General features: G+C 53.6%; 2 protein-coding genes across 2 annotated transcripts; one reads left to right on the top strand and one right to left on the bottom strand.

The window, feature by feature from the left end:
- The first annotated feature begins 1111 nt into the window (after positions 1-1111).
- hyls1 (HYLS1 centriolar and ciliogenesis associated) lies at positions 1112-9375 on the top strand. The gene is made up of 12 exons (XM_030095040.1): positions 1112-1276; positions 2236-2356; positions 2675-2773; positions 2855-2907; positions 2999-3198; positions 3654-3709; positions 6394-6539; positions 6640-6685; positions 6765-6816; positions 6909-6990; positions 7106-7132; positions 9161-9375. Exons 2-12 carry the CDS (start codon positions 2257-2259, stop codon positions 9293-9295), a joined length of 996 nt encoding a protein of 331 aa, XP_029950900.1. The 5' UTR covers positions 1112-1276; positions 2236-2256; the 3' UTR covers positions 9296-9375.
- mrpl4 (mitochondrial ribosomal protein L4) lies at positions 9317-12407 on the bottom strand. Its single transcript, XM_030095042.1, has 9 exons — positions 12243-12407; positions 11706-11787; positions 10674-10842; positions 10554-10605; positions 10348-10465; positions 10171-10277; positions 9981-10090; positions 9767-9840; positions 9317-9549 (listed from the first exon to the last, which is right to left on the bottom strand). The coding sequence occupies exons 1-9, from the start codon at positions 12288-12290 to the stop codon at positions 9404-9406; spliced, it is 906 nt and encodes a 301-aa protein (XP_029950902.1). The 5' UTR covers positions 12291-12407; the 3' UTR covers positions 9317-9403.
- Between the last annotated feature and the right edge of the window lie 267 nt (positions 12408-12674).

The following is a 12674-nucleotide window of genomic DNA, read 5'->3' as shown; positions in this document are numbered from 1 at the left end:
GGACATCTTGGTCCAGCCGGACACTGGTCCATCTGGATGACATGTTTCCAACAGTCATACATCCTTTATCTGACTGACGTCTCCTGAACAGGACATCAGTCCCTTACAGTCCCCTACAGTCTATTACAGTAAACTACAGTCAACTACAGTTAACTACAGATAACTACAGTCCCCTACAGTCCACGACGGTCCACTCCAGAGACAACACACAACACACGGTGTCCTTCAACATGTGTGACAGAGACATTTCAATGCCATCCTGATGTGAGGATAGCAGTGTGCTGACCGTCGGCTGTACAGAAGAAATACCAGATATAATTATACACCAGTTCCATTCTGCACTGTTCTGGTCCTCGGTGAAAACAGCAGCAAGTCTGTTTCCATGTGAAGCTGTGATTATCTTACGTCATTTCATGTCTTCAGCATTTATGCCGAGACCTGGACTCCTGGCTCTTCTGTGCAGTGGTGCAGTGGGGTGCAGTGGGGTGCAGTGGGGTGCAGTGGAGGTGCAGTGGCAGGGCAGTGGCGGGGCAGTGGTGGTGCGCTGGACCCAATCCCAGGTCTTTTTTTGAGAGGGCAGGAAACATCTGGACAGGTGTGAGGCTGATGAGTCCTTGAGAGCTGCTGTGTGAGTCAGATCCATTCACTTGGAAGTTTCCAGACTGTGTGACAAACTGGAGCATCTGCAGGAAACCCACACATGGGGAGAACATGCAAACAGTTTGAAATAATAATGATGATAGTAGTAATAATAATAATAATAATAATAATAATAATAATAATAATAATAATAATAATAATAATAATAATAATAATAATGTATGCTGGGAAAGTGACCCAGCATGATATGCATTATTGTTGTCACACTCAGGCTTGTTTCAGTTTGATAAAACATCTTTGCACAGTAATAATCTTTTAACTCTCATAGACATTTAGTTGTGAACATTCTCGTAGCATTTCCCGTGTTTTTAAATCCCTGACTGACGGGATCGATCCTTCATTCCCGCCTCTTACCGCCGCCCCGCTGCAGTGCAGTTCCGCCCCGGGCCGCAGGGGGCGCTGCAGGCGGAGTCTTCATGCGGCTGCTGGCAGAGGAAGAGCGGAGGCGTCATTTTCAAAGCTCGTTAACGGCGGTTGTCGTGGAGTCGCCTCCCTGAACACAACAACAACAACCATCACCACCACCTCCTCCTCCTCCTCCTCCTCCTCTCTGCCGCCAATAGGTAACATTTACCGGGGATGTCCGGACGGAGCGTCGGCCCGCTGGCGTTCGCAGGTAAAAGCGCCTCCGGGAGCCTCTCGCTGCGCTCTGAGCATGCTAACAGGTTAGCCGAGCTGGCGAGCGGGTGAACCGGGGTCCCTTTAAAATTCGAAGTTTTTTAAGTTTAGCGTTTGATTTCTCTAAAACATTCTTATTACAAACAGTCAGGCCACTTCCGGGGAAACGTTGACGGATTCGGCGTTTTAAAGGAGCGACCGCACGATGGGCTGACGGCGCGCTCGGTTCTTAAAGACAGACAGAGTCACTTTATTGATCCAAACTGGGAAGTTCTTGAGAACTTCCTCTGGTCTTAAACGTTCTTTAGTTTATCTGTTCTAGTTTATCCAGTGGAAATATAAACATTCAGTGGAATTCTTCATGAATCGACTGCTTTTTTTGGCAAAACTTCACATTCATTTAAGCTGTTTTTCTTTTCTGTTGAAGCTTTTCTGTCGGAGGTCTGATATTATTTGGACTCTATCAATTTCTCCAAAAATCAGAAACGTCCATATGTCAGAATGTATTTTTTCTGTGTGCTTTGTGTAATTCCTTCTTTTTGTAAGTATTGTCTCTGTGCAAATATAATTTTCAGTAAGATGTTCAGGCAGTTATTATATCTACATTATAATGTTAAAAGCATGGAGGATTTAAGGGCGTTGACCCGTTTGGGTTTGGTTTGTCTCCAGCAGTCGTCTTCAGTGGAGCGTTTGGATTCGTCATCATGCAGCCTGACTGGTTCGGTTCAGTGCTTCATTTCAAACCTGCAAATATAAATAAATAATCAAAGGAGAAAAAAAAACATCCAAATCTGTAGCAGTTCTTGTTTTGACAAAAGGAAGTAGGAAGAAGACGACGCTTGTTGAATTCTACCTCATTGCAGCTTTTTGTTGGAAAAACATGATTTCAGACATTGTGGTTGCGTGTGTGTGTGTGTTGTGTGTTTACGAGCTTCTGAGTGTGTTTTTTTCTGTCAGCGATCTGAAGCCAAGAGCCGGATGGATCCACTGGATTTCTCCGAGGAGGAGATCCAGCAGCAGCTGCTTCTCCTCGGCTACAAGAACGTCCCGAAGGCGAGGCTGCTGGAGCTGAAACGAGGTGAGGGACGGACGGCTGACAGACAAAATGAAGACCCAACGCTCAGAACAAGACGCTGCAAACACAGAGCAGTTCTGAAAATAAGAGAAAAGCCTGTTTTTAAGTCTCTGCAGTGGTGAAAAACCAGAGTTCAGGATTATCCACTGTTCTGCCAAAAGTATTTGGTCAGCTGTCCACCGCTCTGAGTCCAGTCGGTCAATCAGCTGAGAACCTTCTGCTGAGTCAGCAGCTTCAGGAAGAGACGGACGAGACGGCGTAACCGAGAGATGAGACGGACTGAATCCTGCATACACTGTACAAACTGTGTGTGTCTGTCAGATCTGGATGAGCTGATCCGGCATGGAGAGTGGAGGAGTGTGTCCCTGTCTCCTCAGACGTCCCCTGGGCCGAGCCCCCCCGCCTTCACCAAAGAGAAAGGTGAGAGCAGGACCCTGCACCACGCTGCAGGACCCTGCAGGACGCTGCAGGACCCTGAGCTGCTCTGTTCTGTCTCCACAGTCCGTCCCTCTGAGGCCTTCGTTCTTCATGCAGCGCCGTGCGGAGACGGACAGGTGGTCCAGGCCTTCCTTTACTGATCATCACTCCCTTCCTTCATCCTCCAGTCTGACCGTGTGTCTGTGTGTCTGTGTGTCTGTGTCACAGCCGCTCCTCACACACCCGTGCAGAGACGAGCGTCCTCCCGGTGACTCCTACGCCCGCCACTCGGTGGCGCCGGCGCAGCGGCTCGCCGCCGGAGCGCCGTGTCTCCTGACGGTGGAGGACGACCCCGACACCCTGTCCCACAGCCCCACAACGTCCCTGCACTCCCAGGAGAGACGCTTCATCAGGAGGAAGGTCATGAGGTACCGCGCACACACACACACACACACACACACACACACACACACACAGTCTCGTATTTCTATCCTTGTGGGGACCTTCCATTGACTCCCATTCATGTCTAGCCCCTAACCCTGACCCTTACCCTAACCCTAACCCACACCACAACAAAGCCTAACCCTAAAGAAATGTTTTTGCACTTTTACTTTTTTCAGTAACAACAACATGGTCAAGAAAACACTGTTTCTCCTACTTAGGACCGGAAAAAGGTCCCCACAAGGCACGTCGTTGCACGTTTTGCTATCCTTGTGGGGACATTTGGCCCCAACAAGGATAGAAATACGAGAACACACGCACACGCACACGCACACGCACACACACACACACACACACACACACACACACACACACACACACACACACTCTCTGCCCAGAGCCAGATGCTGAAAGCTGCACGCGTCTCCTGGTGTCTCCACAGGAAGCTGAAGGGACAGAGACACGTCTGTGATGAGTCCGTCTACAGTGAGGACTCAGGTGAGCGTCTTCACGAGGTTGGTCCTCTGGTTAACTAGTCAGTTTTAACTCTCTCTCTCACACACACACACAAGAGGAACCGTGCCTGACTGAGCCGGGACGCTGGAGGACATGAAAGACGGTCTGGATGAACGTATGAGTCCTGGAAGCCCTTGTCTTCCACTTCCTCCTCTCTCTGGACCGGCTCGGCAGCACTTCCCTCCGTCCCCAGCAGGGGGCGCCGCCGCCCAACAGGATGGGGGTTAATCCTCTTAGCTCCTTCCTCCTTAAGCCGTCCACAGGAACCAGGACCTCCACACACACCCTGCTCGCCTACCTGCAAGCATGTACAGGACGTCCGGCGCTCCGGAGGACGAAGACGAGGACCGGGACTCCCTCGGCTCCTCCTTCTGGTCTGACGGAGAGACACGGAGGAGACAAGGAGGAGGAGGTTCAGAGACGCCTCCTGGACAAACCTGGGACAGGAACCAAGGACGAGAACCAGGAGAACCGGAACACGGAGCAACTGGAGGAGGAAGAGGAAGGCAGGGGCTCCTCTGAGGAAGAGGAGGAAGATGAGGACGGACCTGAGAAGGAAGATGAGGGTGAAAAGCTGGAGGACAGCCGGAGGAGTCGCACTGGAGAGAGTTTGGAAGAGGAAGAGGAGGAGGATGAAGGCAGCTCTTTATTTTCTGATGAGGAGGAGGAGGAAGATGAGGATGAGGAAGATGCCGAACATGTCCGAGATGCAGAAGGTTCAATTCAGAAGAATTCAGAGGAGGAACCGTCTGAGCTGAGAGAGGAAGAGGAGGAAGAGGAAGGCAGGGGCTCCTCTGAGGAAGAGGAGGAAGAGGAAGGCAGGGGCTCCTCTGAGGAAGAGGAGGAGGAGGAAGGCAGGGGCTCCTCTGAGGAAGAGGAGGAAGAGGAAGGCAGGGGCTCCTCTGAGGAAGAGGAGGAAGAGGAAGGCAGGGGCTCCTCTGAGGAAAAGGAAGGCAGGGGCTCCTCTGAGGAAGAGGAAGGCAGGGGCTCCTCTGAGGAAGAGGAGGAAGAGGAAGGCAGGGGCTCCTCTGAGGAAGAGGAGGAAGATGAGGATGGACCTGAGGAGGAAGATGAGGGTGAAAAGCTGGATGACAGCTGGAGGAGTCGCACTGGAGAGAGTTTGGAAGAGGAGGAGGATGAAGGCAGCTCCTCTTTTTATTCTGATGAGGATGAGGAGGAGGAGGAAGATGCCAAACATGTCCGAGATGCAGAAGGTTCAATTCAGAAGAATTCAGAGGAGGAACCGTCTGAGCTGAGAGAGGAAGAGGAGGAGGAGGAAGGCAGGGGCTCCTCTGAGGAAGAGAAGGAAGAGGAAGGCAGGGGCTCCTCTGAGGAAGAGGAGGAGAAGGAAGGCAGGGGCTCCTCTGAGGAAGAGGAGGAGGAAGAGGAGCGGTTCGATGCCGGCCCGGACCAGGATGCAGACGGTTTGGTGCAGAAGACCGGAGAGAGTTTGGAGGAAGAGGAGGATGAAGACGATAGGAATTCCCTGGACTCGTCTTTTTGGTCGGATGGAGAGAAGCAGGATCCAGAGGAACGTCTGGAAGAACGTCTGGAGGAGAACCGGCAGGAGAACCTGATGGAGGAAGAGGAGCAGGAGGGAAGGAGGAGCAGCACCGCAGAGAGTCCGACTGTCAGCCTGACGTCCGGATACGGAACCTACCGGACCGAGGACTGCCGGGAGAACCGCAGCTCCACCGGGTTCTACCGGGAGACCAGAGACCAGGAGGACGAGGACCGGCGCTCGCCCTGCAGCTTCTCCAGCGAACACACACCCTGCGGCGGTGTGTCGGAGGAACACACACCCTGTGGCGGTTCTGCAGTGTGTGTGTGGGACGGGGCGTCTCGGGGACCCGGCCCGGCCGGCCGTCCAGAGGATCCGTGTTCGGAGACGGAAGAAGACCGGAGACACGAGGGGGACGATCCGGACCGGGTCTCCAGCAGCAACCAGGTCCAGTTCCTGGACTGCGGGGCGGAGTCCAGCTGGACGGCTTTGGACAGGACCCGTCTGGAGTGGGAGGGGAACCTCAGACCTCTGGGTAAAGAACCCGTCCCGCCGAGGGACGTTCCTCCTGCCGAGTCAGAACCCTGAGAGACTCGGATGAGTCCCGAATCCTCAGTCTTCAATGCAGAACCGGGACAGAACAGAGACTTTAACAACTAGAACCACAACAGAGACCTTCTCTACCAGAACCAGAACCACAACAGAGACATTCACGACTAGAACCAGAACCACAACAGAGACCTTCACGACTAGAACCAGAATCACAACAGAGACCTTCACGACTAGAACCAGAATCACAACAGAGACATTCACGACTAGAACCAGAACCACAACAGAGACCTTCACGACTAGAACCAGAATCACAACAGAGACATTCACGACTAGAACCAGAATCACAACAGAGACCTTCACGACTAGAACCAGAATCACAACAGAGACATTCACGACTAGAACCAGAATCACAACAGAGACCTTCACGACTAGAACCAGGATCACAACAGAGACATTCACGACTAGAACCAGAATCACAACAGAGACCTTCACGACTAGAACCAGAATCACAACAGAGACATTCACGACCAGAACCAGGACACAGACATCCAGACCCAGAGAACCGTACCGTTCCTGTGGCTCTGATCCTGGATGTCCTCGTCCCTCCTTTCAGACGGGCTGAGCTGTCTGGAGCAGCGTCTGGCCCAGATCCAGGTCTCTCCATCAGAACCGGACCGGGAGACGGACGGCGGCGCCGACTCAGATGGCGGCTCTGACAGAACCGCATCCAGCGCCGCCGAGTCCTGTCTGAGCAGCCTGGTGAGTCTGAGATCCCCCAGAGTCCTCGTGTAGGGCCAGGTCCCCCAGAGTCCCAGTGGCGGACCAGATCCGTTGAAATCCTCCTCCCCTCTGCCTCCAGACTGGAACCGGGACTGACGGCGACCTTCGACCCCAACCTAAGTCCTGTAAGTGAAGGTGAACCCGCGGAGCTGGTCCCAGATCAGATCCTGAACCGCCTCCTGATCACATGACTTCCTGTTCCAGTCATCCGGCCGGCGGTCGGGCCCCCAGTGAGGAAGAGCGACCCGGTGGCCAGGTGAGCCAGGAATCTGGTCCCCAGGACCGGGACCGGTGTGTGTCTGCTGCCTCAGAGCTCGGAGTGTGTGTTGAGGTGTGTGTCCTCTGCAGGTATTTCCAGTACAAGCAGATCTGGGACATGTTCAAGTGTCCAGGAGAGGTGGACCGGCGGGCGCTGCGCTGGGAGATCAAGGTGGGGTCCTCCAGAGACCTGGTTCCACGTTCAGGACCCGTTCCTTCAGAACGCAGGTCCAGGTCCAGCAGTGTGTCCTCGGGGTCTCACTCCTTTCCACTTGTCTGGTTTGCAGGAGCGTCTGGCGTACCAGCCCCCCCCGGTGAGCAGAGACCAGAACCCTGACCGTGGACCGGTGCTTTAGCTCCGGAACCGCAGAGCCGCTGATCGGTTCTGACCCGTCTGTAGCGAAACTGACCGAGACGGAGAACCGAGAGACTTCCAAAGAGAACAGGCTTTAGTTTCAGCTGGAATCCTGACAGGAACCGGATCCACTGGATCAAAGGGATCCACTGGATCCACGTCCTGGAGGTCTGGAGAAAACCAACAACCAGCCCCGAGAAACGCTGTGACCATACATCACTGCTAAACAGAGCTACAGCGTGTAGAGCTTCAGCATATAGAGCTACAGAGGAAAGTTTCAGGAAGTGGCGTCTCCAGTGTCTCTGAGCTCCGTTGTTGTAAAGTTTCCTGTTTTCACCTGAAAACATGTGAATGGAGCCGAATGAGGAAAACTGGCTCACTGAGGTTGTTTAGTTCCCGCTGTCAGTTTGAACGACTGTATAATGAAACGTGTTTCAGAGAGAAGCCTGTAGATCTAGTGACACAGATCACTGCTGCTCACGTTTCCTCTTCAGGTCGTTATGGAAACGATCCTAATGCGTCTTTGTCTGATTTTCTCCGCTGCAGTCTTTTAACGCCGGGTTCACGCTGGAGGCGTTCCGGCTGCGGAACACACACCGCCGCCTGTAGTAGTCATTAAATCAAAGCTGTGGTTCACACCGGCCGCGGTCCGGCTCCTGCTCCGGCCCAGCCGCGGTCCGGCTCCGGTCTGGCTGCGGTCCGGCTCCGGAATCTTTCTGCTAGCATCCTATTTCTCCGCATGCCGGATCTCTACCGCGTCAATCCAGAAGCAAGTCAGGTGCCAGAAGGAAACTCGATACTTGTTCCAAAATAAGTGATTTCAAAATAAAATCTGTCGTGTTTTTGCCTTAATATTTTTTTTTTCCACTTCTTCTGGTAGAAAACACAACAGTGATGTAGTCATTATACGCTTTAGAAGAATGAACGGTTTGTTCTTCTACTGCAGGGAAGTCAAACGACACCAAACAGCTCTCTGACAGGGGCAGCTGTGGGTTGCCTGATTGGGCGAGTTTCTGCCAAATCAAGCTTCTTTGTTGAACACGTCTGACAGGTTGATGAAATGATTGTGTTTATGACGAGTTTTTTTATTATACAAATACGCTTTTAACATGCATTTTCAACAGAGATGGCGGTTTGGGCTGCTTTAAACGGGTTTCATATTGTTTGTGGGGGATAGCAACAGATCTGGCAACCTCCTCCAGCAGACTGCAGAGACACCAGGCGGTGTGAATCACAGTGCTGCGGTGATTTCGGAACGCAGTCGGACCACATCCAGTGTGCATCAGGCCTCACACCGCCTCCGATGCAGCTGCAGTCCGCTGGAGGAGGTTGCCAGATCTGTCACTATCCCCCCACAAACAACATGAAACCCGTTTAACTCAATAGAAAGCAGCCCAAACCGCCATCTTGGTTGAAAATGCACATTAAAACCATATGTGTATAATAGAGAACTCATCATAAACACAATCATTTCGTCAACCTGACAAATGTGTTAAAAAAAGAAGCTTGATTTGGCAGAAACCTGCCCAATCTGGCAACCCAGAGCCGCTCCGGTCAGTAAGCTGTTTGGTGTCGTTTGACTTTCCTGCAGTGATGAAGAACAAACCGTTCATTCTTCTAAAGCGTATGACTACATCACGCCGTTTGTTCTGTTTTCTACCAGAAGAAGTAAAAAACAAACAAAAAAAAGAATATTAAGGCAAAAACACGACACGGATGTTATTTTGAAGCATGCATCGAGTTTCCTTCCAGCACCCGACTTGCATCTGTCTGAATTGACGCGGTAGGGCTGCTGCATGCGGAGAAATACGATGCTAGCGGAAAGTTACCAGAGCTCTGCTACTGGACCGGAGCCGGACCGCGGCCGGACCGGAGCCGGATCAAACCACAGCTTTGATTTAATGACTACGGATTAGCGGCGGTGTCGTTCTGCAGCCGGAACGCATCTACTGTGAACCCGGCGTAAAACTGCTTCCTGTGTTTCCAGCCCCGACCCCGCAGAGTCTACGTGCCCAACACGTACGTGGTGCCGACGGAGAAGAAGCGCTCAGCGCTGCGCTGGGCGGTCCGGACCGAGCTGGCCGCCGCGCCGCAGCCCTGCAGGGCCAGCGGACGCTTCTAGAAACACGCCGGGGGATTTTATACACAACGCTTTTATTAATGTACAACTGAGTGAACAAATAAAGACTTCAGAAAACTTCGTGGAGGAGTGGTGGTGTGAGGGGCGGGGCTAGGGGAGGTCCCGGTAGGGCAGTCTATACGGGTACAGGGGGGCGTAGCGCTCGTCGTGCCACAGCAGCTTCTCCTCCAGGAAGCCGACGGTGCTCAGGGTGAGGACGACGGCTTGGTGCTTCAGCAGGCTGTGGACGTTCAGACCTGACGGAGACAGAAGCAACACCGCCCATCAACCCCCGCCCTACTGCGGGCCGCCCAACATGAGGCCCGCGGCCCACAAGAGGCCCCACATGGCCAAACCAGCAGAAATGGAAAGGTTGTTTTGGCACATGATGAAACGGGCCCCAGTAGAACAAGACCCCCCCACAGCAGTCTTCCTGCCCCCCCAGCGAACCCCCCCCCCGGTTCACACACTCACCGACGGCTGGGATCAGGTTCACGGTCTTCAGCGCGGCGGCGGCTTCAGCGGCGTTCTGTGGAAACTCTTCATCCCTTCAAACGACACAAACAGCTGATGGGGCGGAGCTTCAGCCTCCAGACCAGCGGGCGGCGCCGCTGCGGTGCTTAGTTACTCAGTTACTCGGGTGCTCAGTTACTCAGGCATTCAGTTACTCAGGTATTCAGTTACTCACACGTGCACAACGAGTGCCGACTCGCCCCAGTGCCGGCGCCGGAGCAGCTCCAGCAGGTACTGCGGGTCCGGCGTGGGGACGTCCAGGGAGTCCACCACGTGGAGACAGTCCTGCACACAGGGTCAGAGGTCAGCCGTCCGTCCTCCCGCCAGCAGGGGGCGCCCTGCCCCGGGGGTCAGAGGTCAGGTACCTGAGCCAGCTTGGAGCTGAGTGCCACCTTCAGGCCCTGGACCCGGACCTTCATGGGCAGCATGTAGTAGTAGCTGGTGGGGCCCCGGGGCCCGTGGGCCACGCCCCCTGAGGAGACACAGCGCTGTGAGGGGGTGTGTCCGGAGCCGGGCCCGGTTCTGGTTCCGGTTCCGCTCACCTCCTCTCCACAGCGGCGAACGGATGCTGCCGTGGCGAGCTCGGCCGCTCCCCTTCTGGTTCCAGGGCTTCTTGCCGCCGCCCCTGACCTCTGACCTCACCTTGGTGTGGGCGTAGCTCTGCGGGGCCACAGAACAGATGGAGATCAGGTGACTGTTAGCGGGCAACCAAATATGGTCGTGTTCCCGAACGCGGTCTGGAACTCACGATCCTCTTGAAGTTCCGCTGCCACTTCTCCACGTCGTGCAGGATGTCGAGCCTGGAAACAAATTACGGCGTCAGGGTCCCGGGCTCTCCAGGCAGCCCCGGGGGTCCCGCGGTCTTTACCTGGGGGGCACGGCGAAGACGTCGGGGTGCAGCTCCGCCAGGCCCAGAGGCTCCGCCTCCGGCTCCCGCAGCGTCTCCACCCAAGTCTGCAGGGGGCCAAGGTGGCGGGGCGTGGGGGGGCAGGACCGGAGCAGGGGCAGGGGGCAGCCTGACGCCGGGGGTCGGCGCTCTGTGGGGGGGACAGGCGCCGGGCTCTTTAGTCTGAGACGACCTGGGTTCTGCTCTGATCTAGTTCTGCTGGGTTCTCCTCTGGTTCTGCTCTGATCTGGTTCTGCTGGGTTCTCTCCGTTAGTGTCTGCAGAGGACTGTGTTGTCATCGGTGCTTTATAAATAAAGCTGGATTGAAGTAAATCCAGTCCAATCTCAGCAGAACCAGGACTATGTGCCGACGAGGCGACTTCTTTCTGCCCGCTCAGACCCGTCGTGATGGCGCAATATTCCAAGATGGCGGACGGCGGGCCTGTTTAATTATGAGCATCTGTGTTTTAATTGTTCCCCAGTCAGCATATTCTGGTGTGAAGTTCATGACTGGCTGTCCCTGAAAATGGAAAACATGCCTCCATTGACTTAGAACCGCACTGAACCAGTCAGAGCAGGAAGGCTTCATGTTCTGTGAGCCCTGCTGCGGTCCTGAAGACGACCTTTAACCCTCCCGTTGTGCTCCGGGTCAAACTGACCCCTTTAGAGTCTGAAGATGTTGGAAAAGTTTTTAAAACTATTTTTTCAGGATGAAACTTTTTGTTTCGTGCGTTGGTCTTTCAGAAGTAATGAAGTGGTGAAACAATTCAAAGATGTCTGAACTTGTACATTTTTAGAAAAACGGAGTGAATTCTCCTGATTGAAAGTTACTGTGGAGGTGAAGAACCCGCTGCTCTGATACTGACGGAACGTCAGTAAAGGCGGGAGTTTTGGGTTCTGGACATTTTGGACAGAAAAACTGACCCAGAACCCGGGACAGCGCCGGTCCTGACAGAGGAACATAACAGCAGGGAGAACAAGAGAGAACGGCTGACAGCAGAACGTCAGACTCACTCTTTCGGGCCGGGTCCACCAGGTTGGACGGCAGCTGCAGGTTTGGAGGCAGAACGTCTGAACCGGCGACGGACGAGAAGAACTGAAGAACAGAGAGAGAGAGAGAGAGAGAGAGAGAGAGAGAGAGAGAGAGAGAGAGAGAGAGAGAGAGAGAGAGAGAGAGAGAGAGAGAGAGAGAGAGAGAGAAGAGAGAGAGAGAGAGAGAGAGAGAGAGAGAGAGAGAGAGAGAGAGAGAGAGAGAGAGAGAGAGAGAGAGAGAGAGAGAGAGAGAGAGAGAGAGAGAGAGAGAACCGAGGAACAGTCAGAACATCCTCCATAAGACTGAAACCAGCCCCCCTCCCAGGACCAGGATCCTCTTTCTCTCTCTCGCTCCTCTGTCTGTCCCTCTCCACCTGTCCTCTCTCTCCCTTTCTCCCCCCCTTCCTCCCTCCCTCTCTCTCTGTCAGTCTCTCCTCTCTCTCTCTGTCTCTCCCTCAGTCTCTCCTCTCTCTCCCTCTCCCCTCTCCTCTCCTCTCTCTCTCTCCCTCCCTCTCTCACCCTTCTGGCGGCTCCTCTGCAGTTCTCCACCACAGTCAGTCTGAACATGTCGCCGCTCTTCTTCTTCTTCTTCTTCTTCTTTTCTCTTATAAAACTTGATAAATCATCTCCGATCAGACTGAAACTAGCTGGAAGGTCGAGGACGCTGCTTCCCGACGCGTGTTGACGTCGCGTTTTGATGACGTAAGGACCCAGCGCCGAGGTGGTTATTTCCACAGTGGCGCCCTCTGGCGGCGGGAGGTCAGTAAAGACGCTTTATTGAAGGAAACGTAGAGCCTCAATATTTATCATCCGCTCCCAAAAACAGAAGAAAATAAACTGTTGGTTGATTTTCAGATTAACCACAGAAAAAAAAACTTTAATTGACAGTTCGATGTTTCCATAGAATCAAATCAAATCTACTCAAACTTTATTTTTAAAACGCTTTTCGTA

The sequence above is a fragment of the Salarias fasciatus genome, chromosome 6 (assembly GCF_902148845.1).
Source record: "Salarias fasciatus chromosome 6, fSalaFa1.1, whole genome shotgun sequence".
In the NCBI taxonomy this organism is placed as follows: Eukaryota; Metazoa; Chordata; class Actinopteri; order Blenniiformes; family Blenniidae; genus Salarias; species Salarias fasciatus.
Note: the sequence above shows the minus strand (reverse complement) of the source record. Positions and strands in the feature narration are given on the sequence as shown.